The 27,791-nt window shown below is 47.9% G+C and overlaps 1 protein-coding gene across 1 annotated transcript; it reads left to right on the forward strand.

Annotated features, from left to right (window-relative positions):
• Nucleotides 1-27,253, forward strand: IGFN1 (immunoglobulin like and fibronectin type III domain containing 1). Its single transcript, XM_088180279.1, has 27 exons — nt 1-19; nt 443-565; nt 2,753-2,892; nt 3,454-3,553; nt 4,366-4,413; nt 4,954-4,999; nt 5,740-5,914; nt 6,462-6,575; nt 7,724-7,895; nt 8,494-8,766; nt 10,450-11,553; nt 11,758-12,978; nt 13,021-13,410; nt 13,609-13,794; nt 14,059-14,793; nt 16,026-16,150; nt 16,577-16,718; nt 17,187-17,483; nt 18,102-18,401; nt 19,260-19,433; nt 19,807-19,935; nt 20,365-20,667; nt 21,863-21,951; nt 23,064-23,259; nt 24,414-24,713; nt 25,173-25,499; nt 26,242-27,253. The coding sequence occupies exons 1-27, from the start codon at nt 1-3 to the stop codon at nt 26,253-26,255; spliced, it is 7,242 nt and encodes a 2,413-aa protein (XP_088036405.1). The 3' UTR covers nt 26,256-27,253.
• Nucleotides 27,254-27,791: the final 538 nt, after the last annotated feature.

Here is a 27,791-nt window from a genome sequence, read left to right on the forward strand (position 1 = left end):
ATGAGCAGCCAACAGACAGGTGAGAGAACAGACACAGCTCTGGGGAACCCCTGGGAATAATCCCAGCTTGCTTCTCTAGCTCTGACTTTGCAGTGGGGCCTTTCTCATCCCAGATTTTGTATTTGGAACAAGAGCTGATGCAAAGCTTTCCCTGTCCAAACCATCGCTGGAACTATGAGCCCAGGTGGTCCTGGATTAGGACTTTGATTGCAGAATTTTCCACTTGGACACAGCTTTGGCAAAGCCACCACAAAATCCCAGACCTTAATGCCCAAGCCTTGGGACACATTTGTAGCCTGTGGCACTGGAATGGGTGGGACCTTTGTGGTCCAGGAGGAGCTGAGCAGGAGCAGTTACTGCTCTGCAGGAGGAAATACAGACTGAGAGATTCTTTCTGAAGGACAAATACATTAATTGAATGTACCTTTTCTTGCCTTTCTAGTAAAAATCTTCAAGAAATCTGCTATCCCAGGAGTTGTTATCACTCAGTTCGTGAATGATGTTCCACAGGGATGCAGTACACCTGATTTTGAGAAGAAACCACTCACCCTGACACTGCAGGAAGGTGAGACTCTTGATAAACAGGCAAAGCCACAGATCTGGAGATTTGACTCCATGTCCCACCTACATGAAAAAATTATCAAGATTAAATCAAGCGAGTTTCTAAAGTGATTTGACGTGACCACAAAAAAAGTGTTGTATGGCCAAAGTCTTTGTTACACTGATGACAATTCCATCAGTACTCACAAAGGTCTCCTGAGTTGTCACTATGTGTATGCAAGACCAACATCTGGCTTTTATGTGTGCAGAAAATCTGGTGAATTCTGCAGGAAGCTCTCACAGTATGGATTTTGCAGCAAAAGATTAAGCACATGGAAAAAGCTGTTGTTTTCTTTTTATTTTCCTGTTGAAAGAGCTTGTGTTCAGCACTTTTATTAGCTGCTTTTTAAAGTAGGATACACTGGCTGCAGGTGCTATTTAGGCTATAGCAGCCTTCCTGTGTCTAAAAGGATAGATGGACAAGGGCCTGGAGTGCCAGGACAAGGGGAATGGCTTCCCACTGCCAGAGAGCAGAGTTCGATGGGATATTGGGAAGGAATTCTTCCCTGTGAGGGTGGTGAGGCCCTGGCACAGGGTGCCCAGAGAAGCTGAGGCTGCCCCTGGAAGTGTCCAAGGCCAGGTTGGATGGAGCTTGGAGCAGCCTGGGCTGGTGGAAGGTATCCCTGCCCAGGGCAGGGGTGGAATGAGATGGGCTTTGAGATCCCTCCTACCCATTCCATGGCTCTGTGATAATTCTGTAAGGAACAACATAAGGATCTTGCATAGAGCAGGCAGCTGATGAGCCAGGAACTGTAATCAGTGAAGAGCCTCCCAGAGGTCTCTCTGAACCTGCAGAGTCCTTTTGTTTTTTCCTTTTTGTTGGTGTGGAGTAGCCTGAGAACATCATGTAGCTCCTCTTCCCTGCAAGGGCTGAACCAGCAGCTTGGATTTCAGTGTTCCACACTCACCTGGATTTCCAGGACCCACAGGTTTTAAGAAGGAGCACAGTGGAACCTGTTCCTCTTCCTCCACCTGCACGTTTCAGGCAGTTTCCAAGGCCACTGGCTAGGTTTTCACCTGTCTAAATTTTCACCTGTGTAAAATTTCCAAGTTAATTCATTTTCAGCAGGTCCTTTGCAGTTCCCATACAAACTTTTTGTGCATTCAGGTTGGTCTCTGCAATTCTGTGTCTGTGCAGAAGCACCATGGGCCTTTAATTCTATCATCATCACCCCACTGTGTTCAGTGGCTGAGCTGATTCTCCTGTGACAGATGGCAAACATGGGAAGTGAAGTCAAAGTGGTTAAAATGTAACACAGGGATAACCAATTGGAATCAGACTTCAATAAGAGATAGTACTGCAATCTCAAAGGCTGGCAAAGGCTTTTTGATAAGGATCTGTTGACAGGAACTTGTTCCATCAAATAAATTTGGTGGTGCTGACTGCAGAAAAGTGTGTGAAATATTGCCAGACTTTCCAGGGAGAATCTTTAACAATATTGGTTGCCTGAAGACCAAGAATATTAAAAAATAAGAGAGAGTGATCATTTCCGCCCTGAGGTGTTTCCATGGATAACTCATCTCCATTTCTATTCCCATTCACCCACACAAGTCACTTCTCTGACTTGTTTCCCAGTATTTTCTGTAGTTTTGGAGCCTTTTGGAGAAGAGGTTTCTACTGGGTAGTGGGAAAGCTGTTGGAGATTTCTGTGGTGGGCTGCAGGGTACACAGATTCCTGGGGAGCAGGGATGAAGGAGAGTAACCCCCTTCTCTTCTCCCTCCCTTGTCTGTTCAGGCAGAGCCTGGTGGGTTTGGAGTGCAAGGTGGTGCCAGTTTAAAGACTGGAGAAACAGTGGGATTTGATAGAGAATCTGTGTGATGAAAAGGGATTTGGACATTTTATGGGTAAAAAGCAAGCTTGGGTTGAACGTGCAGTCAGGCTTCTGATTTCAGTGATGGTCAGAGATGTCAGCAGCCGTGGCTGGCAGGTTAATGCCAGATTTTAAAGGCCTTTTATGATTGAATACAGACAAAACCTGAATTATTGATGTGCAAAAGAAGATGTTATTGGTATTTTTGAAGAATGTTTCTGCATAAAATAACAGAAATTGCTCACTCTGGGGATCACTCTTGATAAAATAAGAGGCCAAGCCTGAGAGTCCTCATGTTCAAGCCTGTCTTATATCACTAAATTCTTGTCTCTTTTCAAAGGTAAAAATGCCATTTTCAGAGCTGTGGTCAAAGGTGTCCCAGCTCCTGAGGTGAAATGGTCGCGTATGCGGAAAGGAATGGATGATCCTGCCAAATATGAAATGTCCTTCAATAGTGCTACAAATGAATTCATTCTGCAGGTAAAGATCAAATATATCAGAAAGGACTTCTGGAACTGAGAGAAATGGACAGGAAAAACCTGCAGTGGGATGAGGAGAAGCAGAGGGGAAGCTCCAATCTCTGCTCTCTGTGACAGTGACAGGACCCCAGGGAAGGGCTGGAGCTGTGTCAGGGCAGGCTCAGGCTGGGTATCAGGGAAAGGTTCTTCCCCCAGAGGGTGCTGGGCACTGCGCAGACTCCCCAGGGAATGGGCATGGCCCCGGAGCTCCAGGGGAGTTTGGACGGAGCTCCAGGGATGCACAGGGTGGGATTGCTGGAGTGTCCTATCCAGGAGCTGGACTGGATTATCCTATGGGTGCCTTCAAACTCAGGGTTTGCCATGATTCTACACATCCCCAGCTCTGAGATAACTCTAAGATAAGCAAACAAAGCCTTTAGAGCCAGCGAACAAAGCCTTTAGAGCCCCTTGTGGGAACAGAAGAAGCCTCTGAGGTGCCATTGAGTAGCTGCTTTATGAGAAGCTGAAGGTGAGCTGAGCCTCAGCCCTTTCTGTGAGCAGTTTCTGTGCTCTCCCTTTGAAGATCAAGAGCCTGGTTCTGGATGACAGTGATTTGTATCGCTGCTGTGCTGTCAATGCCTACGGAGAGGCCTCGTGCTGTGCTGGCCTCAGGATCCTCCAAGGTAGGACTGGCAGCTCTGGGACTCTCCACAGGCCCCTGTGGTCCCAGGCAGTGGCTGTGCTGCTCCCTGGGTTGGGTGTCCAGGACTTTGTCTGGGTATTCTTGCTGTGAAGGTTTGGTATTCCCCTCCTTGAGGACTGGAGATCTTTTAGTGCCTCACATTGTGAGCTTTAAGGCAAGGGGGAAGAAAGTGGAATTGTGTTCACTGCACTGATCCAATATCAAATGCCCTGGATTTAGTGCTGAACTGCCTCCATCCTTTCTTTATGTTGTTGAATGAATCAGTCCTTTGGGAGGGATCCATCCCTCTGTGGCTGTCTCTGGACCTCGTTCCTGCTTCCCTTTATAGTCAGTTCAGAGAAATGGGCACTTTGTTGGTTAGATATAACTGATATTCTTGGAATCCACTCGAGCAGAAGATATTGCAAGTGTCCATGTCACCTCTGTGCCTTTCAAGTGAATTTAGAAGGTGCCTATCTGCAGTTGCCATTTCCACCTTGGCTCCCCATCCCTAAAACAAGATGTTGATATTTCCTCCCATTGCTTAGACCATAAAAGTGGTAGGGCAAAAATGCTCTCCTCCTCTGTGTGCAGTCTCCAGCAAGCACAGAGTCAATGGCAATAGAACTATCACCTTTATAGATGGAGATTACTGGAGCAAATGTTGGATTGACAAGAAAATTCAAACAAAGGGATTCCTTCTTGCACTGGTAACAGATACAATGATTTCATGGCTCATTGGTTCACTGCTGTTAATCTAATCTTGTTCATCCTATGGCTTGTTTTCCTTCTTTTTCTCTTGTAAATGATCAGTTGGCTTTAAGAGGAAGGCGAAATATGTTCCTGTTCATGCTGCTGATGGTAAGTTAAAGATCTATATATGTATTATATTACCGGGGGGGGGGGCAGAGTGAATAATACTCTGTCTGCCACACTATTGCTACCCCAAACTTGTAAAGACTGGAGTAAGAGAAGGATTAATGAGCCTCTAATGTTCTGTCATCTCTGTTTGCTTGATCTTTTGCTAAAGTGATGATTTTAGACGGTTTTGGGCTGTTCTAATTAGTGATTGTGGAATCATTAGGAAAGGAAAAAGCGATTTGGGGATGTTAAACACATGTGGATCAAACTTGTTAACATGGCTGAAAACAGTGGGTCTCTAGAGAGAAGCCCCTTGGGAGAGATGAACTTCATTGGCACTCAAAGGATGAGCATGGCAGTGAGAACTGACTAAGTTTCATCACAGTTTTTTGGTAAAGTGTGAAAAAAACACCAGAGGAAAAGAACTCTTGAGCAGAATGACCTGTTGTCAGTGGTTATTCTGCATTGTCTTCTTCGGGAGGATGTATTTCACAATGCTGGGCATGTGACCGTTTGTTGTTTCCACCACTCTTGTAACAGAGCTCAAGAAGACACTCCTGGACTCCAAGAAACTGCTGAGGAAGAGGTAAGGCTCTGGACTGAGGGCTGTGCTCCCACTTCTGGATGTTTCTTGGTGGTAGGTGACGGCAGTAACAAAGAGACTGTATTTCTACAGTAGGGGACAGCTCCAGAGACCTTTAGGACAACATTTCTTGTGTCCAAAGTTATGTGGTGAGATTCCCTATGGAGAGACAGGCCATAGCAGCTTGGCACTGCCCACTGGACTGAGAAAAACACAAGGTTCCCACCTCATTTTGAGGGGTATTTCCTCAGCACCACGGGGAAACAGCTGTGTTTCTCTGCTTCCCTGGGTTTAGCTCAGCTTCCTGTGCAAAGGACAACTCTCCATGTACTGCTGGCTCTGGCTGCCCAGGGGATCAGCTCTGGCTCCCAGCCCAGCTGCACTGCCAGATGCACAGGGCAGGATCCTTCCCTTCCCAGGTGGGAAGCTCTAAGGATTGCCTGCTGTCAGTGATCTCTGTGCAGAATCCTGAACAGTGCTATGCTATTACCTGGCCTGGGCCAAACTGCGCCAGAGCCTCTGGTGATAATTCAGCAGTGTGGGAACTGTTCCCTGCACCATTTAATTTGTAGTATAGATACAGAAAACCTGCTCTGGGAGAATCCCAGTCTTTCCTGCCTGCACCTACAGGGCCAAGTGAACTACAGGAATGATGGAGAGAGATGAAAGTGAATTAGGGAGAGAAAAGCAGGACATCTTGTTGTCCATAAAAATGTCTGAATGTTTCCCCCCCCGGTTCTCAGGGTTGCAGCACCAAAACCAAAGCCCCTGGACAAAGAAGCTGTGTGGCAGCTGTTGCTGCATGCAGATAAGAGAGATTATGAGAAAATCTGTATGAAATACGGAATTGTGGACTTCCGTGGGATGCTAAGGAAGCTGCAGGAGATGAGGAAGGACACAGAGACTGAACAAGACAAGGTAAAATAAACTGAAACAACTCATTTTTAACAAATTGCAGCTTCTGTAAACAGGCTAAATCTTCCTGAATTGCTTTGGAGATGAAAATTTTGTTGTATGACAGTGATTTATGACAATATTTTAAAGAAGTTCCACTTCTTTACTCATGCAGGTGAAAATGCTGGTGAATTTTTTGAAGCTCAGTTCACAGATTTTAGGAGATACTGACTACGGGGTGTTCAGTTGCCTCTGATAAGAATTTGGACCCCAAATTAAAACTGTATGTCCAAGAATAAAAATTGGCCTTCATATACAGGGGCATATAGAGGCCTGGATGGGAGCTGTGGGAGTGACCAGGAGGCAACACATAAAAAATAATTTATATACAGAAGGAAACCGTGGTAACTTACACTGCAACTCACTGTACCAGAACTGTGACTTACAGATACTTCTACTACATAATGCTAGCGGTAGCTCTTTAAAGTAGATTTCACATTAATTCAACAACATAAGAACTTCTGTCATGGCAGCTTTATAATTTACTAGGTTCTTCGATATTTCTTTGCAGTTAATTCACAATCTCAAAAACTTTGAACACATCAAAGTCAATAAGGAGGGAAATGCTACGTTCAGCCTGGAGATGGAGCTGAAAAACAGCAACAGCAACGTTTACCTGCTCAAGGTGAGGGGGATGAGTTGGGCAGCAGCAGCTCAGAGCAGCCCCTCAAACGTTCTACAGAAAAGTCTTCATCTCCTAGGTCGTGGCTGAGAGTAAATAAATGCCTTAAAGTTGTCTGTCTTTTGCAGATCCCTGCTTGGTTAGGGAGCAGTGTGGGTGTGGGGTGATCTTTGGTGGTAAATATCCCTGGGGATTTGTAGGTCCAAGTACAGAGCATGCAGTCAGTTACTGACATCCTTGTGTCTTCAGGAAATTCATAGAACAGTTGAGTTGGAAAGGACCTTAAAACTTATCCCATCCCACCCCTGCCATGGGCAGGGACACCTTCCACTGTCCCAGGTTGCTCCAAGCCCTGTCCAACCTGGCCTTGGACACTGCCAGGGATGGGGCAGCCACAGCTGCTCTGGGCACTCTGTGCCAGGGTCTCCCCACACTCAAGGGGCAAAAGCTACTTTCTTATATTTAACCTGACCATCCTTCAGTTTAAGACCAGCACGCCAACAGTGTCTTTCAGGTTGCAGAAATTCTACAGTTTCATATGAATTTTATTCACTTTCTCAAGTGTGTCGTTGCACTATAATGTCCTCTATGAAAGAAGATCTCTAAGATGTAAAACATTTCCTCTAGATCCAGAGTCCCACAGATGGGATCCGTAGGTGCTCAGTGCTGGGTGTGTTTTTCCTGAAAGATACTTTTTAGTCAAATTGTGGTTAGAGGCTTTAATCCAGTGGAAATCAGAATGCCCTGAAGACTATGAATCTTCTGGATCAAATGTATGACATTAAGTCTATGAGCCACAATTTGGCCAATGTAACCCAATGGTGAACTCTCCTGCTCATCCAGCTATGAAGCTGCTGAAATCTAAGCCAAGAAAGTGCTTTTTCTTTGTAGCTGCAAGAACTGTGTATTAATTAAGCTTCAGACCCTTATGTGGGTAGCAAAGAGCTGCTGTTTTGCTGAGTTTCAGGGCCTGGTGCCCTGCTCTGTGCAGGATTCACTGCCCAGACAGTGCCTGTGTGCTGCAAAGAGCCCTGGGCACTGTGAGGTTCCTCATTTATATCAACAAGGGGATTGCAGCACCAGGCTGTCCCGATGTGTTTGAATGCCTGGCACTGTTTGAGCCTTTGTGAGGACACTCCTGCCCTCCCCAGGATGGCGAGCGGCTCCGCTACGGGACAGGGGACGAGTACAGGAAGCACTGCCTGAGGAGAGTTGGCAGGAGGTACTACTTCACTGTCAATGATGTGCAGCCAGAGGATGCAGGGGTGTACCAGGTCAGGGTGGAGGACGTCCCTATCTTCTCAACTGAACTGGATGCTCAAGGTAAGGAATTCAGTTTGATGGATGTGATGTGCAACTGTGACAAAAGTTTATTTTTTTCTTCTGGAAAATTGTGTCTAGGAGCAAGTGCAAAGCTCAGTAACTCCTGACCACCACAGAGGACTGTTTTTGTGCTGCCCAGTAAGGGCTTCTTGTTGGGCACAGGTGAAAAGGAGCAGGAGGGTGATTAAGAGCTTTAGGTGCTACATTTGTAGTCCAAGGGAGCAGCCTAAGCTTTAGTACCAGTCTGGCTGTGGGTGGCAGTGAGCACACTCCTTAACCTACCCCATATTACAGTTTGCTTCTCTAGGCTCAAGATAATAACAATAAATTCAATCCGAGTATCTTGCTGCAGGAACACATCAGTGACTGCAAACCGGCAGCACATCAGTGCTGTGAGGTACTAATGTCTCAGAAGATAATAAAGACAAAAATCTACTCTTCTGCTTTTCTGCAGAATTGGACACCGAAGCACATCTGCGTTTTTCCTTTTTCTCAGTAACCCAATGCTCAGAGGCACCACAACTTCCTGTTCTTTCCCCCTTCGCTGTAACAGTTTGATTTGGAGCACAGGAGCAGCTGTTTCTTGCTTTCCCTGCAGCCATCCCGGTGCGGTTCCGGCAGCCGCTCTCAGACGTGCGTTGTGCCGAGGCCGCGGACGCCGAGTTCCAGTGTGAGCTGTGCACGCCCTGCCACGAGCCCATGTGGCTGCACAAGAGCCACCCCCTCCAGGCCAGTGACAAGCACCAGATGTCTGTGACTCCTGATGGCCTGACCCACAAGCTGACTGTCAGGAACGTGGGGCCCTCGGACAGCGGGCTGTACACGCTCGATGCGGGACAGGGCTCCTCCAGCGCATGGCTCCTCGTGGAGTGTGAGTGCTTGGCAGCGGGCTGTTCCCCTGGTGTGTTGGCACAAAACCTTCTTCTCACTGCCTCGTGGCTCAGGGAGATGTTGCTCTGCTGGGAAATGAATTGCTGAGCCTCTAATTCCGAAATTATGGCTGAGAAAACTGGGTGTGTTCAATGTGGAGGAGACAAGAGACCCTGGACCTTTCCAGTGCCTAAAGGGGCTCCAGGAGAGCTGCAGAGGGACTTTGGACAAGGGATGGAGGGACAGGACAAGGGCAGGGTTAGGTGAGATATTGGGAAGGAGTTCTTCTCTGTGAGGGTAGTGAGGCCCTGGCACAGGGTGCCCAGAGAAGCTGAGGTTGCCCCATTCCAGGAAGTGTCCAAGGCCAGGTTAGAAGGGCTTGGAGCAACCTAGGATAGTGGAAAATGTCCCTGCCCATGGCAGGGGATAGAATAAGATGAGTCTTAAGGTCCCTTCCCATCCAGACCATTTTGTGAATCCATGATTCTAAATTCTGTTTTGAAAAATGGAGGTCTTGTTTAGACTTTCTTTCCTCTTCAAATGAGACCAATTTTTCCTCTTTTAATTAGTCCTGACAAACCCTACTGGCTTGTTTGCTCTACAGCTATGATGAAGTAGCACGTTCTCCATCAGTTATCAGAAAAAGGCTCCCTATCTCCCCACATGTTTTTGAGGAACCTGTCCCAGTGATCACAGTGCAGCAGGCAGGGGCTCAGGGAGCTTTTGATACTCTCAGTTCTACACTGTCAATGCCATTCTTCTTGCTAGATAATATTTTTCATTCCCAATTAGAGTTAAATATGCTGGAAGGAGCTCAGAGGAAGCTGGGAAGGTGGGAACATTCAGTGCAGGCACATTGACAGTCACTTGGCTTATATTTGTTTGCTTATGAAAAGTGGTTCCTTTGGTTCCCTTTGACTCTGGTTTCCTTTGGGATCCTCCTGCAGCAGCAGAAGGGGTCTCTCTCATAAAGGCCTCTCCAAAGCAATGTAGGTTTCTGAAACAAAGAAACTCCTGTGAATTTCAGGGAGCTGTGGGCTCTGATAAATTATATCTAACCTGGAAAGCAAAACAGTGAGTGACCTGCTCTCAGAACAGCCTGAATTTCAGATTAAACCAATGCTATTCACAGATCTGAAAGCTTTAGTCCTCAAGTTGGGCATCCCTAAACCAGCCATTATCCAGGTGTGCAAGCTGCCTCCAAAGCAGTGAAATCCCCGTTCCAGGGTGGGAACTGATGGCTCGTCTGTACATGGAATATTCTGTAACTCCTCCATACCTGGAGGGTGAAGGCAGATGGAATTAATGAATCCCACATGCAATCTCAGCCCCTCTAACTCAGACCTGCCATGCTGGAAATTTCTTTTTCTGTTATTTTTGGTTTGTTTGTTTGTTTGTTTTAATGAGCATGTTTACATTAAAAACCAATGCATCTTAACTAAAAATAATTGTCTTTAATTAACATTTCATTGTCTGAATGTGGCATTGAAAAATTCAGGATCTGAAACTATTTTAAATTTATTTAAATGTATTATGTGTGCGTGTCCTAAAATGAAATTCAAAAAGTGCTAATACATTTTCTTTGGTTGTTGATGCAGTGCATGTTCTATTGACTTTCTGTTATTTTGTTTCCCTCTTTTTCTATAAATTGTAAATCTGCTCCCATGAAACAATGCAATTTCAGATGCCAAAGGAAAGAGGAGACAGGATGAAGGAGAAAAGATTGAAAGGGAAACATCTGAGTGGCTGAAAGAAACAATGGCAGACAACGAAAGGGCGAGGAAGCTTCGGCGCCAAGAACAAGCTGCTGCTGAAGATCATTCTTCCTTTTCCACATCCTCTGGTGTGCAGAAAAGTGGCTGGTACAGAACTGGTCAAGGCAGCAGCCAAGACAGGGGCCAAGGACACTCCATTGGTTCTGATGATGGAAGCCAAAGATTTTTGGGGAAAGAGGGGCTACGCAAAACCCACATAAATGGAGAGGTAGGGTCTGGGCAGTTTTCTGGAGCAGGTCTAGATAGAGACTCAGCAGCCAATGATGGCAGCATCTTTGGACTAAAAGGCTTAGAAGGCAAAAGGTTAAGGCCTGTCCATAGTGTGGACTCTGTGTCAGGCAGAGCAGGTCCTGGTGTGGCAGGAGAGGCAGGCGAATGGAATTCTGTGGATGGCAGAGGTGAAGGTGTGCTGGGTGTTGCTAACATTGACATGGATGATGGAGAAGGTTTGGGCTCTCAGCGTGACAAGGATGGGAATTTAGGTGATGCCAGTTACAGAGCTGGTTTTGGGGATGCTGGGAGGTTGGGTGGTGGAAGATCTGTGCCAAGTGGGTTTGGTCCTGATTCAACTGCAGTGGGAGCCAGTGTGAGTGATCTGTTCAGCAGGACTGTTCCAGGAACTGGAGCTGGAGGGAATGCTACAAGTGCTGGAATGGAAGGAAGAATGAGGTCCCACCACAGCAAGGATGGACATCCCAGTGTGGGTGATGTGAACGGAGCAGATATAAACAGAGAGGGACAAACAGGGACTCCCTATGGCAAAGATGGCCTGACACCTCATGCCAGTGGTCAGTTAGGGCAGACAGGAAGATATGGCTCACTATATGGGCCAGGAGGCCTTCCAGGTGGAGATGGAGCTATACCTGGTGCTGGTGGCAGTTCCACAGGAGAAATGGTGGCTTTGTATGGTCCAGATGGTCAGGCACTGGGAGCAGGTGCTGGCGCTGCTGGTGGAGCTGGTGCAGGGGGATTTGGACCTCCCTATGGAAAGGATGGTGTCCCAGCTGGGGCTGGTGATGCTGGTGCAGGAGGATCTGGAGAGGCTTTGTATGGTCCAGATGGTCGGCCACTTAGAGCAGGTGTTGGTGGTGCTGGTACAGGGGCATTTGGAGTTCCCTATGGAAAGGATGGTCTCCCAGCTGGGGCTGGTTTTGGTGGTGTTGGTGCAGGGGGATTTGGGTATCCATGTGGAAAAGATGGTCTCCCTGCTAAATCAGGTGTTGGTGGAGCTGCAGGTGGTGGTTTTGGAGGTTCAGGATCTCCTTATGGAATGGATGGTTCCCCAGCTGGAGCAGGTGCTGGTGGGTCTGGTGGTACAGGGGGACTTGGATCTCCCTATGAAAAGGATGGTCTCCCAGCTGAAGCAGGTGCTGGTGGTGCAGGAGGATTTAGGGAGGCATTATATGATGGTCAACCACTTGGAGCAGGTGTTGCTGGTAGTGCTGGTGCAGGGGGATTTGGATCTCCATATGGAAAGGATGGTCTCCCAGTTGGAGCAGGTGCAGGGAGAGTTGGGGGCCCCTATGGAAAGGATGGTCTCCCAGCTGGGGCAGGTGCAGGGGGATTTGGATCTCCCTATGGAAAGGATGGTCTCCCAGCCGGGGCTGGTTTTGATGGTGTTGGTGCACGGGGATTTGGAGCGCCCTATGGGAAGGATGGTTTTCCCATTGGAGCAGGTGTTGGTGGGGCTGGTGGAACAGGGGGACTTGGATCTCCCTATGGAAAGGATGGTCTCCCAGTTGGGGCTGGTGGTGCTGGTGCAGGAGGACTTGGAGAAGCTTTGTATGGTCCAGATGGTCGGCCACTGGGAGCAGGTGGTGGTGCTGGTGTAGGGGGATTTGGAGTTCCCTATGGAAAGGATGGTCTCCCAGTTGGAGCTGGTGCAGGGGGAGTTGGGGGTCCCTATGGAAAGGATGGTCTCCCAGTTGGAGCTGGTGCAGGGGGAGTTGGGGGTCCCTATGGAAAGGATGGTCTCCCAGTTGGAGCAGGTGTAGGAGGAGTTGGGGCTCCCTATGGAAAGGATGGTCTCCCAGTTGGAGCTGGTGCAGGGGGAGTTGGGGCTCCCTATGGAAAGGATGGTCTCCCAATTGGAGCTGGTGCAGGAGGAGTTGGGGCTCCCTATGGAAAGGATGGTCTCCCAGTTGGAGCTGGTGCAGGGGGAGTTGGGGCTCCCTATGGAAAGGATGGTCTCCCAGTTGGAGCTGGTGCAGGAGGAGTTGGGGGTCCCTATGGAAAGGATGGTCTCCCAGTTGGAGCAGGTGTAGGGGGAGTTGGGGGTCCCTATGGAAAGGATGGTCTCCCAGTTGGAGCTGGTGCAGGGGGAGTTGGAGCTCCCTATGGAAAGGATGGTCTCCCAGTTGGAGCTGGTGCAGGGGGAATTGGGGGTCCCTATGGAAAGGATGGTCTCCCAGTTGGAGCTGGTGCAGGGGGAGTTGGGGGTCCCTATGGAAAGGATGGTCTCCCAGTTGGAGCTGGTGCAGGGGGAGTTGGGGGTCCCTATGGAAAGGATGGTCTCCCAGTTGGAGCTGGTGCAGGAGGAGTTGGGGGTCCCTATGGAAAGGATGGTCTCCCAGTTGGAGCTGGTGCAGGGGGAGTTGGGGCTCCCTATGGAAAGGATGGTCTCCCAGTTGGAGCTGGTGCAGGGGGAATTGGGGGTCCCTATGGAAAGGATGGTCTCCCAGTTGGAGCTGGTGCAGGGGGAGTTGGGGCTCCCTATGGAAAGGATGGTCTCCCAGTTGGAGCAGGTGTAGGAGGAGTTGGGGGTCCCTATGGAAAGGATGGTCTCCCAGTTGGAGCAGGTGTAGGAGGAGTTGGGGGTCCCTATGGAAAGGATGGTCTCCCAGTTGGAGCTGGTGCAGGGGGAGTTGGGGGTCCCTATGGAAAGGATGGTCTCCCAGTTGGAGCAGGTGTAGGAGGAGTTGGGGGTCCCTATGGAAAGGATGGTCTCCCAGTTGGAGCAGGTGTAGGAGGAGTTGGGGCTCCCTATGGAAAGGATGGTCTCCCAGTTGGAGCTGGTGCAGGGGGTGCTGGGGGTCCCTATGGAAAGGATGGTCTCCCAGTTGGAGCAGGTGTAGGAGGAGTTGGGGCTCCCTATGGAAAGGATGGTCTCCCAGTTGGAGCAGGTGTAGGAGGAGTTGGGGCTCCCTATGGAAAGGATGGTCTCCCAGTTGGAGCTGGTGCAGGGGGTGCTGGTGGTGAAGGGAAAGTTGGAGCTCCCTTTGGAAAGGATGGTCTGTCAACAGGGACTGATGGTGGTGGGGCAGCGGAAGTTGGGGGACCCTACAGAAGAGATGGCCTCCCAGTTGGAGCTGGTGTTAGTGGTACAGGGGGACTTGCATCTCCCTATGGAGAGGATGGTCTCCCAGCTGGGGCTGGTGGTGCTGGTGCAGGAGGACTTGGAGAGGCTTTGTATGGTCCAGATGGTCGTCCACTTGGAGCAGGTGTTGATGGGGCTGGTTCTGCAAGTGCTGGGGGAATTGGAGGTCCCTATGGAAAGGATGGTCTCCCAGTTGGAGCAGGTGTAGGAGGAGTTGGGGGTCCCTATGGAAAGGATGGTCTCCCAGTTGGGGCTGTGGCAGGAGCTGCTCATTTTCCTCTTGGAGCTGAGGAAGTGATGGGATCTGGCCATGGCATGGATGCCATGCTGAGCAGAGCTCCAGGATATGCAGGAGGAGAGGGCTTTTCTGGGGAAGGCCCTGCACTGTGGAGTGCAGGGTCTCCCTATGGCAAGGACAGAGGGTCAGCTGTAGCCATGGCTGGTACAGGTGGGGTTGGGAGGTTGGGAGGGGATGAATGGGGCTCAGTCAGTGGTAAAGGAGGTGTGGGAGGTGCTGGTGGACTACATGGTGAATATGGGCTGGATGCACATCTTGGCAGATCTTTGAGAGGTGAAACTGGAAAGGGCACTGCCGGTGATGTCAGAGGTTCAGCTGGTGACGCAGGGTCTCTGTCAGGTCCAGGAGGAGCCAGGGGAGAGGGCAGAGATTTCAGACAGTTGGGCTCCATTTATGGCACAAATTCTGCCTTTGGAGAGGCAGGGATTAAATCCCATGACAGATCTGTTGATGGGAGTAGTTCAAGTGGGTTTGGCCAAGGTCCACTAAGTTATGGCCAGATGTCAGGTCCTTGTGGTGGACCTCCATCAGAAAACCAGAAAAACCAGGAACCTGACCTGGATCTTAAAGCAAATGATTCCCTGAAGAACACAGAAAGCACAGGACAAAAGAGACGGAGTGTCCTGGATGATCTCAAAGGTACGTGGTTAACTGATGACTCCTGGTCTTTGCATTTGGATACTTACATTCCTAATCCTGCAAAGAAATGGGATGTTGTGATTTAGATAAACAGAACTCTGTGCAGAAATTTGCTTGTCCCATGATCTGTTCCTAATCCTCCCACTGATTGGCAGTTTGATCTTATACAGTTTGCTCTGATCAAACTGCCTTAAAGGTCTAAATTATTTTCTTTGTCTAAATGATCTAAGCCAGGTCTCACCTCTTCATTTGTGTTTCACATATCATGGAACAGACCAGTTCACAAACATATCAGTTCCCATAAAGTTTCAAAGAATATCATCATGTTTCTTTGATACTGTTCCAATTCAAAACTGAAGGTTTCACTTTATTTTTCAAACACCTACTGCAGGAAACTGTGTTTTCCAAGTTCTGGGAACAATTCTGTGTCTGCTTATATGGGATTATATAATGTAAAGAGCTCTTTTCTCTTGTAACATCAGGAATAATAAGGTATTGCACAGAGTAAGAGGGAAGTAATGTGTTTGCAGCCATTTGAGTAAGACCTGTGGCTCTACCAGTAAGCTGATGATGTGAAAATTGTAGGAATGAGAAATTTCAGGTGTATAATCAGAGGGAAATATTCACCTATTGGGATTGTTCACAAGTTAGGAATTGTCATTGCTAAACCATAAATATAAACAAAGAAGTAAAATCATCAAAACTGGGGTTCAGGGGAAAGAGGTGGGGTATATATTAGAGAGGAGATGATGATGGTAATGGAGAAGAACTTGGGAAGGGAAAGAGGAATACAGGGGTGGAGAACAGTGTGCCTGGGGCTGTTTAGGGGGATGTGTTGGGCAGCCCCATGTGTGGTCAGTGCAGAGGAAGAGGAGGATGAAGCGGTTTATCCACACCTTGGAGCAACCTGTTTTTTTCCACTGGCAATTTTCCACAAGACAATTAGCATAGACATAAACTAGCAAATCCACAGCTGGATAATGTGATTTGTGATGAATCCATTGCCCATGAGGTGGATGTTGGCATGCAGTGGATGTTGGGATGGCTGTGCATCCCTCAGGGCATTGAGTGTACCCAGCTAGCCCACAGTGAGGTGCCACAAAAGCCTCCCCTAACCAGAGGACTATTTTTTTTTTAAGCTCCTTTCCCCTCACATGCACGTGACTTTTCAGCTCTAGGTGTCTCTCTGTAACACAGACTTAGCTTCTGTCCCTTCCTTTGTGCCTGTTCAGTCCCACGCTGTTACCTCAACAAGCAGCTGGCAACTGTGCGAGTGCTGAAGGGAGACCCAGCTGAGCTGTCCTGCACTGTCAGCAAGGACAACGTGACAGGAACCTGGTTTAAGGATGGCCTAAAGGTGGGTTCCTTGAGCTTCCTGTTGCCTTTTGGTAGCAATGCTCTCTGCTCTCTGGCTCTACTTCCTCAGAGTGGTGTCAAGGTGTCCTTCCCCCAACAGTCACCTGCAGCCTGAGTGGGGCCCTGGAAAGCTTCACAGAATCCCAGAATCCCAGAGTGGTTTGGGTTGGAAGGGACCTGAAGGATCATCCAGTCCCTAGGCAGAGACACCTTCCACTAGACCTGTCCAACCTGGCCTTGGACACTTCCAGGGATAGGGCAGCCACAGCTGCTCTGGGCAACAGAATGCCACAATATTGTCATTAGACGTGCATGACGTTCATAAGTCTTTTCAACTGCATTTCCAATTGTAGTCTGTCCAGTTTTAGTTTGGATTGCAGTTTTTCCTTTTTTCAAAAAGGATAAGTCTCTGTCCTTTACTTTGTAGTTAACAAGCATGGATGGAGTTGTCTTTGAAAAGAAAGGTCTTGTCCACAAACTGATAATTAACAAAGCAGAAGATATTCATGCTGGGAAATACAGGTTTGAAGGTGGAGATGTAAAAACTGAAGCTTCAATTTTTGTTGAAGGTGAGTCTAGTCAAACCACCAAAGCATCATGAGATGGGCTTTAAATGTAATACATTTACTCAGAGACATGTAATTGGTTTTTGAGATAACTTTATTATAAAGAGTTACAAGATAAATGGGAAATGTTTTTTGTACAGGTTGGTTCATTTTGCATTTGCAAATTTAACTAGGGACTCTTCTGCCAACAACTCAAAGATTTTGGGGTGCACAAAACACTTTATCAGGGCAGATCCTTCATTCTTGTGTTTAGTGTGTTGCCTAGGAGAAATTTTCTCTAGTGAAAGGACAGTGTGATACCACAACATTTTGTGATAATTATGCTGTAGCAAAGTACAACTAAAGGTTCAGATCCACGTGTTGTGAGCTTCTAAGCATTGCTGGCAGCACCATGAGGGCATCCCTTCCCTCCAAGGTGAGCATTATCCTCCTTGAATTGTGGTTTTTAATGACCTTGTATCACCTGCTTAGATCCTCCCCAGGTGGACAAAGTCCTCCTCAAGAACTTGACCAGTGTCCCCACGGTAGCCAAGGCTGGGGAGTGTGTGAAGCTGCGGATCCCGTTTGAGGGCCGGGGCCCCATCAGGGCAGCATGGCTGAAGGACGGGATGGAGCTGGGGAATGACACCAGGATCCGTGTGGACAAGACAGACACCTGCACCACTCTGTCCATCTCCAGCTGTGACAGGAAGGACTGTGGGGATTACAAAGTCAGGCTCAAGAACGACAGTGGTGTCCTGGAGATCAACCTAAAGCTCATGGTGATAGGTAAGATCCCATAACATTCACTGTGGTTTTCGCTGTAAAGCTTAGGCAGGGAATCCATTGGCACTGGTGACAACTTTATTTGCAGTGACTGGGTATTTCAAGAGGAACAAGACTCTATATTGCCCCAAAATCAGAGTGCAATGAAAGATTGCTGAACATGCCTCTTGCCCTTTAGTACAAGGGAACACAAACCTAATTTGGTTTTTCATGGCCTAAGCAGCTGAGTTTTGAATGTTCAGATACTGTGGGAGATGTGGCTGCACATAATATGCAAATCTTAAACAGGATATCAAGGTCCAATTCAGCCCTCCCATAAACGTCTGGGTTCCTTTGGGAGACCAGAAACTGTTTTGCCTGTATTAGCAAGCTGAACTGGTGCAATGCTTAGGAGAACAGTTGACCCAGGGAGAGCAAGGGCCTGGCTTTCCATCCTCTCCATCAAAATTAGAGGAATGCAAGTTTGGAAGAGGCAATTCACATTCCCAGCCCTCATCCTACAACTGTGCCTGCATTTCATCAGGAACAGTCTTCCAGCTGGTGTGCAAGGGACAGTGTCTGCTCCAAACTCAGGAGCAGGTCTGGGTCTGGAGCCAACTGTGTCTTTGTTCATCTTCCCAGACAAGCCACAGCCCCCAGCAGGACCCATCAAAATTGTAGAAAGGTCTGCCAACAATATCACAATCCAGTGGAAGCCCCCAAAGGACGATGGGGGCAAACCAGTGCAAAGGTACCTTATAGAGAGGCAGCAGATGGGCAGGAACGACTGGGAGACTTTGGGAGAAACCCCCAGGAGCTGCACCAGCTTCACCACAAGCAAAGTGGAGGAAGAGATGAGCTACTACTTCAGGGTGAGGGCCGTGAATGCCGAGGGAGTGAGCGACGCACTGGAGTCAGAGGAAGTGAAGGCTGCCAGTAAAGGTGAGGAGAACTCATGATTCATAATTCAAACTGGGAAATTCATTATTGAAGCTGACATTTAAGGAAAGTCACTGCATTGGGGATGTTGCTACAGATCTTAACTTCAGTCTTCACACAAAGCTGTGGAGGTTGCCCACCAAGGGCAGCAGTTTGCTGTAGGCTCTGCTGATGCTGAGTGAGATGTGATTATTCATTGGTCATGCTCCATTCTGTATTGGAAAGGAAGTTTGATGGGGGAAATACAAAATGCATCAAGATCAAAGGAGATTTTTCCCAGTGTGGCTGCAAAGGAAACGTGAGGCCTTTTCTTAACTCCACAGGAAAAGGAGTGTCTCTGTATGTGCAGCACTTCTCAGCATGACCACTCCATTCCCCTGATCTCCAAACAACTGAATATTGTCTTTGTCCTTCAAGGACTTTAAGTACTAGAACAGGTTTGCCATGAACACTAGAGAGAGCAATGTTCAGTTCTAATTATCTTCTTTCTCCATTCTCATTCCCATGATTCTGTATCTTGAAAACTTTAGCAGAGGGCAAAGAAATCAATTTTGTTACCAGTTTCTGTTGTTGAAAGTGAGAATGATGCTGACTGTTCATATCATGTAGGAATGACACACCCCACTGGCAGAGGAATTGTTAGTCCTGATGACAGAGGGTCTTTTGTGAAATCCAAACTCAGGAACAGGGTCCATGCTGGATCCAGTTTGTGTGGGGAACATGCTTCAGATCTCAGCCACGTTTTCAAAGCACATCCACAGGAATGCCTGGGGGAATCTGGAAGAAGAAATTGCACACAACACCATTTTATCTTGCGATAAAAACATATCTGCTGTTAATGAAGCCCTCATCTCTTTGTAGCATCCCCTGGTGCCCCAGATCCTCCGGAGATCATCAGTACCAGCAGGGACACCATCACCATATCCTGGAAAGCTCCCCGTAAAACCGGCGCTTCCCAAATTCTGGGATACATTGTTCAGAAACGTAAGAAGGGCACCGTGACCTGGCTGCCAGTCACCAATGTGCCTGTCAAAGGTGGGTATTCTGACTCCTGGAACAGCCTGGTGGATTTGAAAAGGCAAAAATGTCAGCTGGGTTTAGAAGCTGCTTAGGATCTTACACCTTTCACATGAAGGTGATGATGGGTGGCCTTGGAGGTCTTTTTCAACTAAATGATTCTATGATTAAAGGGCTGTTTGATTTTGAAAGGAATACAATGAACACATCCCAGAAGATCACATGCACTTGGCTAGGGAATGGCAGGGGAATCGGTGACAGTTTTTATGGCTCGTGAGAATTTTTCAGTCCATAATTCTGCCTGCAGTAAGGCACAACTTTGTTGTGTCACCTTTCTTGATGAGGAACAGCTCCCCTGAGGCAACACACTCCTCTCCTCTCCTCTGTGCAGACAAGAAGCTGAAGGTGCCCAGCCTCAAGAAGGGTGTGCAGTACGAGTTCCGTGTGGCAGCTGTCAATGCTGCTGGTACAGGACAGCCCAGTGACCCCTCTGAGCCCGCCTTTGCCCGGGACCCCACCAGTAAGTGCCCTGCCCTGTGCTCTGCTTTTGGGGTATTCATGGACAGGAGATGCTCTTCAATCCTCTGTAAAAGTGTGTGGATCAGTAATTGGGGAATGTTTCATGGCTGAGAATCAGCTGGAGGAAGGAATGGAAGGATTTCCTGTAGGATGTCCAAGTTAAGATTTGGCAGATCCCAATATGGGGTAATGTGCAGTGTGGAGGAACACTCAGGATGGGCTGCAGGGTGTTTTGGAATGTTGTGGATTTACTGCAGGGCCGGTAGGAGCAAGGACTCAGATCCAGCTCTAAAGAACTGGGACAAAGTGAGGCAAAACAACAAGGTGGAAATCCAGAGTGCTGCAAGAATGCTGGGGAATGTCAGGCAGTGACTGAAAAGAGAGAAGAGAAATCCTACAAAAATAGTTTAAATAAAATTTCTCCGTCTAGAATCTCCAGGCCAAGTGCAAGATCTTAAAGTGAGCACCAGTGACGGCACCAGTGTCACCTTGACATGGAACAAACCTGAAGTACAAAATGGGAATGAAGTGAAAGGCTACGAGGTGGAGATGAGGCCCTGTAACAGCCTGAGCTGGACCAAGTGCTTCACCCTCCCTGCAGAGAGCACCTCGTGCAGGGTCCAGGGCCTCCAGCCCAGGGAGAAGCTGTTCCTGCGTGTCAGGGCCCTCGGCGACAGCGGCCCCGGGGAGCCCTCAGAGCTCGAGGCTTGTGCTGGAGCTGCTGCTGCTGTGGGTGAGTGGGGGGCTCTGTGCTGGGAATGGGCACTCGGGGAACAGGAGAGCCAGGAATGTGGGATACTGGGATGAGCTAACACAGGGCTAACACACTGCTCCTCCTCACCTCGGAGTTATTTGCTCACCACAGCAGGACAGTCTCAATATTAACCGATATAAGATATGCATTGCACAGTGCACAGCTCATTTAGAGATTCCTTTTGATAAAACAACTCTCAGAACTCTCTTTTTTTTCCTTGGACTTACATTTTGCCCCCTGTGCAAAATGTACAGACCACAGTCACCAGACAGAACCCAGATGTACCTTACCCTTGCTTGCACTCTTCCAAGGGAAAAATAGAGCTTTCACTCCATTTTTAGACAGTCTTCTGAAAGGAAAAATTTTATTTCATTCTCTTAAATCACAATTTTTATACTGTTTTTGGATACTTTATTTTACTTTTGAATTGTTAAGCTCGAAAGTTTTCACCATTTTCACTTTTCTATCTTTATTTACAATCTGCAGTTCTGATTTTTTCCTGCTCTTTGGGAACAATGCAGAATTACAGACATAAGAGAGAATTCTGTGAGAGGTTCATCTTCCTTAACTTGGCTCCTAAGTGAAAATGTCTACTTTGGCATATGCGTGGAGACCCCCTTTATTATGAAAAAATATCCATCTAAAGCACGTGTTCAGTTCTATACTGGAAACACTAAATACAATTTAGCACTACTGTATTTGGTATTCTTAGAAAAATACTAAATGCTGTCGTATATTGATGAAAAGAGAAAATATTTTAAATGATAAAAAATTTAGATAAACTGTCAGCTTTCCTGTGGATGTTCTCTGCTCTGTATTGCCTGTATATTTTATAAGTACCCATTGGAATTTCCTTTCTCGAGTCAGCATTAAACACAAAAGATGATCCCTGTGATGGGATAAAATGTGTCAAAGAGCCACTTTCTCTGTGACTGAGACATCACATCAATAGAGAGATTGTTGTGAATGTATTTTTACATAATTTCCCCTTGTTTAGTCATAAATAGTAGTAATGACATTTGAAAAGTGTAAAGTCTGGGACTGAATCAGGGAGATTTTTCCCACTGTGAATTCCTCACCCAGCTGGGAGAGGCACCAGAGGATGGAACACCATGATTGTCACCAGTGACTGTACCAACATCCACCTTTTGAGAGTAATCTTTGTCTTTTCCAGTCTCTCCCAGGTTACTGATAGATGACACAGTGAAAAGCTTCCTGCTTATAAAAGCAGGGAATCCCATCCGGGTGAAGATTCCCTTTGAGGTGGGTATTCAGGGCTTTGGATGAATTCCCTGCCTGATTTTATGATGCACTCAGTAGCAGACAGGAAAACTGAGCCACTGTTTTTATATCATGGAATTTTGTCTACAAGTCACTGGGCAAATAATTTAGCCTGCCTGTGCTGTGTTGACTTTCAGGGTGAGGAAATCATGAGCCAGAACTCACCTGTCAGTGTTGGCATTGGTGTTTTATGACATTGTGGTCATTCCTTAACCTCTGCAAACAAGGCTCAGTGCTGTCCACCTCGCTTTATCAATGTTACCATCATCGGGTACTGCTGTCAGACCTCCCAAATCAGTGATTTCCCTGTGACTCCCTTAGAAGGCCTTGGGGCACCATTTCCAGCAACACCTTCACTGTGCTTGTCTCACCAGGCAGCAGCACTTGAGCTCTGTGACTTGACAACTTGGCAGGCACTGACAGAAACCTCAGTGCTATGGTGTAAGCTTGGAACAACACAGGCTTTTCCTCATGGAAAGTGTGGTCAGGCTTTGGAAGGGGCTGCCCAGGGAGGTTGGGAGTCCCCATCCTTGAAGGTGTCCAAGGAACACCTGTATGTGGCACTCGGGGCTTTTAAGGTGGGGATGGGGCATGGGTTGGACTCGATAGTCTTGGAGGTATTTTCCAGCCTTGATGATTCCATGATCCTGTGAAGTCTGGGATACCAGAGGAGAATGATGGTGTGTGTGTATTTGCTGGCCTTTCTCCTGATCTGCAGATGATCTCAAGGAGAAGAGACCAAAGATGGCACAATGTAAATAAATATTTAGAGGATGTTTTTTCTTTCCAAAACCAACAGATCTTTTTTTTAAAGCATAAATTATTAACTCCTGACGTTATCTGACCTTGATCTGGCATAGCTTGTTTGACACAGTTCTGAACACTTATACTGCCATAACATCCTTAAAGGACAAAAAGGAAAAAATTTGTAAAGAAACTTTAGAGCAGATTAGGGCCCTCAGATCCATCATGGATCCATATTTTTAACATTATTGTGTTGTGGAGGTGCATATTTGGGGTAAGATAATGAAACTAAAGATATAAGACAAAGTCTGGAGGTGAAACAGGTATCTGTGACTCATTGTTGTTTCCAGGGATCTCCTGAGCCGGTGGTGACCTGGTTAAAGGATGGGCTCCCCCTTCCCAGCCAGGCTGTTGTGAGCACCGAGGATGGGAGCACCCAGCTGCTGCTCAGGGCAGCCGAGTTCAGTGACAGCGGCACCTACACTGTGCAGCTTGGGGACGAGCTGGGGAAAAGGGAAACCTTCAGCTTCCAGGTTCAGATTGCAGGTAACACACTGCCATCCATACAAATCTACCAGCAACTCCCAGTCAATCCAGGCTGCAAGCAGCCCTGGGAGAAGGATTTGGGTGTGCTGGTGGGTGAGAGCTGGACATGCCCTGGGCTGGTCCCTCAGTGTGAGAAGCAAGGCAGGGAGGGATTCTGCCCCTCTGCCCCCTCAGGTGACATCCCACCTGCAGACCTGCCTCCAGCCTTGGGGGCCCCCGACAGCAGAAGGATATTGAGGTGCTGGAGCAATTCCAGGGGAGGCCATGGAGATGCTCCAAGGACTGGAACCCCTCTGCTCTGGAGCCAGGCTAGGAGAGCAGGGGATGTTCACCTGGAGAAAAGAAGGCTCTGGGGAGAATCTTAGAACCCCTTCCAGTGCCTAGAGGGGCTCCAAGGGAGCTGGAGAGGGACTGGGGACAAGAGCCTGGAGGGACAGGACAAGAGGGAATGGCTTTCCATTGCCAGAGGGCAGGGTTGCATGAAATATTGGGAAGGAATTCCTCCCTGTGAGGATGGCACAGGCTGCCCAGAGAAGCTGTGGCTGCCCCATCCCTGGAAGTGTCTAAGGCCAGGTTGGACAGGGCTTGGAGCAGTCTGGGATAGTGGAAGGTGTCCATGGCAGGAGGTGGGACTGGATAGTAGGCTTTAAGACCCCTTCCCACCCAAACCAGTCTGGGATTCCATTATTTACTGTGAATAGGCAGAAGGCCGCAAAATGGGTGAACTCTGATGCAGTTTGGCTGTGCAGGCACAGGGAGAACCAGGGTACCAGTTTTCTATGAGATTTCTGGGCACTTTATGATTTCACTTGTCTGCACGACAGAGCAATCCGCTGACTAAAACTATCCTTCCAGAGTGAATGAGAGAGGTCAGCACAAGCTGTGGGACTGAGCACAGCTCTCCCAGCTGTGACCTCAGGAGGGGAAGCAGCTCAGCTGTACCACCTTCCTCTCGCTGCTCAGCAAGTGAAGATGTTGTATAGCAGCAGCTCAGTTCATAGCAAATGCATTTGTGTGCCTTGAGAAGGAATGGAATTTTGTCCCTTCCAGTGACCAGGATCGTCACTGAGCCCCAGACAAGCAACAGACTTCAGGTTTTAGGGTTCTGTGCAAACGTCCCTACAGCTGTGACATTGTGTGCCCTCTTCTGGCAGATATCCCTCAGCCCCCTGGAGCCATCTGGCTAGAGGAGAATGTTCCCAACACAGTCACAGTGACCTGGGACCCCTCAGCATCCGAGCAGTGGGACAAGAACCTGTACTACACAGTCCTGAAACGGGAATCCTCAAAGGGTCTGTGGCACGTGCTAGGGGACCTGATCTACAACAACAAGTTCACCTTCACCAGGGTGCTCCCAGGCAGGGATTATTACTTCAGGGTTGTGGCAAAAAATGACCTGGGAGCCAGTGATCCATCAGATACTGTGCAGCCTTGGAGGATCTGGAAAAAAAAGGGTAAAACATTTTCAAATATTTCTCTGTGTTGTGTTTTGTTTCTTACATTGCTTCTAACACCCCACCCTGAAATGGGTCTCTCCTGGGAATATTCAGTTGTCCAGAACAGGAATGGACAGAGATGTCCTGAGGAATTCCAGCTGGGCAAGGAAGGCTTGTCCTTTCTTCAGGGACATTGTGCAGACACACCCTTCATTCCCAGCCATTATGACATGCCCCAAATTTGTCTCAAAAATTAATTCCCAGCAAAAATCTAAGGCTTTAGTATTGTAGAAACCAAAGTCTCTGACTTCAAAGTTAAATATTGGGTAATTCTGAGGAGCAGCAGAAGTTACAATCCATAGGTGCATGGGATCTCTTTTTGCAGAATTCCAGACACTGCAAAAACAAACCCCTTCAAACCTTGCAGTGTTGGGAGCAGTACGTGAGTGTGTCTTTGGTGCTGTTTATTTTTCACAGTTGAATTTCGAGTGAAAGCACAGAAATACAGGGGAGTTAACCAGAACCAGCCCCCGAGGTTCCTGGTGCCACTTAGGTCCCACGTGGTGGTGACAGGCAGTGAGTGCCACATGAGCTGCGCCGTTGGAGGCCATCCCTCCCCAAAAATCACATGGTACAAGGACAGCAGAGACCTCTCCAGAGATCCCAACTACTTCTGCACCAACGACTTCGGAGTGTGCTCCCTAGTGGTGCTGGGGGTCACCAAGCAGGATGAGGGGGAGTACATGGTGGAGGCCAGCAATGAAGTGGGTCGTGCCTACAGCAAAGCCTTCCTCGCCATCAAAGGTAACTCTGCACTGCTGTTTCCCTGGTGGATCCAGGGGTGCCACTGCTGCCCAGGGCCTCACAAATGGTCCCCAGCCAGCTCCAGCTGCTGACAAAGCAATGGTACATTTGGGCTGTTTTACTGAATTCCTGATCGTGGCACTCGTGATCAGGTACCAAACAGAACCAGAAATAAAAAGGCAGACGGGAAAAACCACTTGATTTCTACACGAGCCAGAGGTTTTGGCTGAGCTTGAGCTAATTTTTTAGAAAGAACAATCCCATCATCATTAGGTAGGATAATATCAAGGTTAGATTTCTCTCTAGTGCAGGAGCTGCAGAATAAAGACCTTGGCAAATGTGCCAGATGAGGGGAGCTTTAAGAGAACATCTGATATTTGGCCAAAGCCAACACAAAGAGAGGAAAGAGATGGACATGGTCAGAGGCATTGTAATCCTGATGTGTATGGACAGGCAGTGGGATTTGCTGAGGATAGACTCTTGGATATACTTATGGATAAATATTGTTGGCGACTGTACCTGGTGAAATATCTTTACCTGGAGTCAAATATTTTTCTTTAAATGCAAAATACCTTGCTGGGATTACGGGAGTGGCAAAATGGGTCAGTTAAACCCCTGTCACCCTCTTGCAGACTTTTAGGCCCTGTAACATTTCAACTCCCCCTTCCAGGAAGCCTTTCAGACTGTTTCTGATCTCCCTCACTACAACCCTGAGGTGTTTCTCTCTTACTCTCACTTTCAGACTCCTCCCTGTAGCGTGGCCCTGCTGAGAACATCCCTCCATGGCTCCGAGGATGAGAAGGTTTTGGTGAGGACTCATCCATATGAAGGCTGTGCAATTATTGTCAGATGTTCTTCACAGTCTGAGGGCGTTATTTTTCAGATTCAGTAATTACACTTTGGACATAGTGCTGCATTGTCATCAATACCGGGGGGAAAAGCTTTAAAAGCACTGTATTTTTTTTTTTAATGATCAGGCTTTCCATGAGACCTTTAAAACACAGCTTAGAAGCTTCAGGAACACAGAAGACGAGAGGAAAAATTACTGGCCAAAATGAAATTTTCTGTGGAGAACACACTTGGGAGAGACCATCCTGCCACACCACTCATCTAAAACAAGGACATTTCTGGACATCATGGATCTCTGGTCCTTTCACCATGCTTTTTCAAGCCAAAACAATCACTTTGGATTCCATGTGATTCTCTGCAGGTTTCTCAAATCTGGCAGAAGCAGTTCCACATGTGTTCTACTACCAGTAGCAGTTAAGTAGATTATCTTCCCTAACCCCCAAGTTAAAAAGAGCAGCTGCTTGTTCATTTTGTCTGGGCAGGAGATGAAATCTCAGACCAGCCTGGCATGGGGCAGGTGAAACTCCCAGTGCAAATGCACTGGTGGGAAGGGCTGGAAGTCTACAGGCAGTGTGTGAGCAGAGCAAGTCCCAAAACCCACAGCATGTGCTGTACAAAGGCTGTGCCAGTCCTGAACCATCTCCAGCATCACCCGTGCATCCCAACTGCCCCTTGTCATGGCACTGCTGGGAGCCTTTTGCCTTGTGCAGAAAGAGATGAAAAATCCTTCCTGTCTGACCAGAAATAGGAGGGACCCTCAGGGACCTCCTGCCATGGCCAGGGGTTCCCATCATTTGGCCTGGACAGCAAAATGTTCTGGTGGCTGTGGGAGGGTGTCACAGCCAGAGCACCAAGGGTGCTTAGTGACAGGAGAGCAGAGCCAAGCAGGCTGTGGGGCTGGAATGTTCCTTGGGATTACATTTTGTACAATGTTGTACAGATGTAGCAGCAGTAGATAATGAAATTAAACCAAAATTCACTGAAATCTACCCCGAGTCCGTGTTTATTCTGGAGAAGGAATCCCAGTCAGTTCCTGGATCCCTCTCTGCTGCAGTTTCACATCTGATTGATGCACATTCATCCCTCATGGAATTGCTCCAGCAGCTCCTCCTCCTCCTGCAGGGCTGGAGGCAGGGGTTATCCCACCTGCAGAGCACATTTTCTTCTTGACTGATGAACACAAGAGCCAAGATCGATGTGTTAAAAATGAGAGACAAAAGTCTCGATATTCAGCAAAATTTAGATTGTTTTATTTGATATAGAAAGAGCAAGCAACGCGCTGGGGAACGCGAGGGGTCACCGCCCACTCCACGCTGCACCCAACCTCGGTTTGCAGCCTCTTCTCATACTGTGGGTTCTCGTTGTTCACAAATTCACAGAGCCTTTGGGCGATAATCAGTCACAGATTGCCATCCGGTCCTTGTAGATGACCACCAGGGAAGT

The sequence above is a fragment of the Sturnus vulgaris genome, chromosome 29 (genome assembly GCF_052056855.1).
Source record: "Sturnus vulgaris isolate bStuVul1 chromosome 29, bStuVul1.hap1, whole genome shotgun sequence".
In the NCBI taxonomy this organism is placed as follows: domain Eukaryota; kingdom Metazoa; phylum Chordata; class Aves; order Passeriformes; family Sturnidae; genus Sturnus; species Sturnus vulgaris.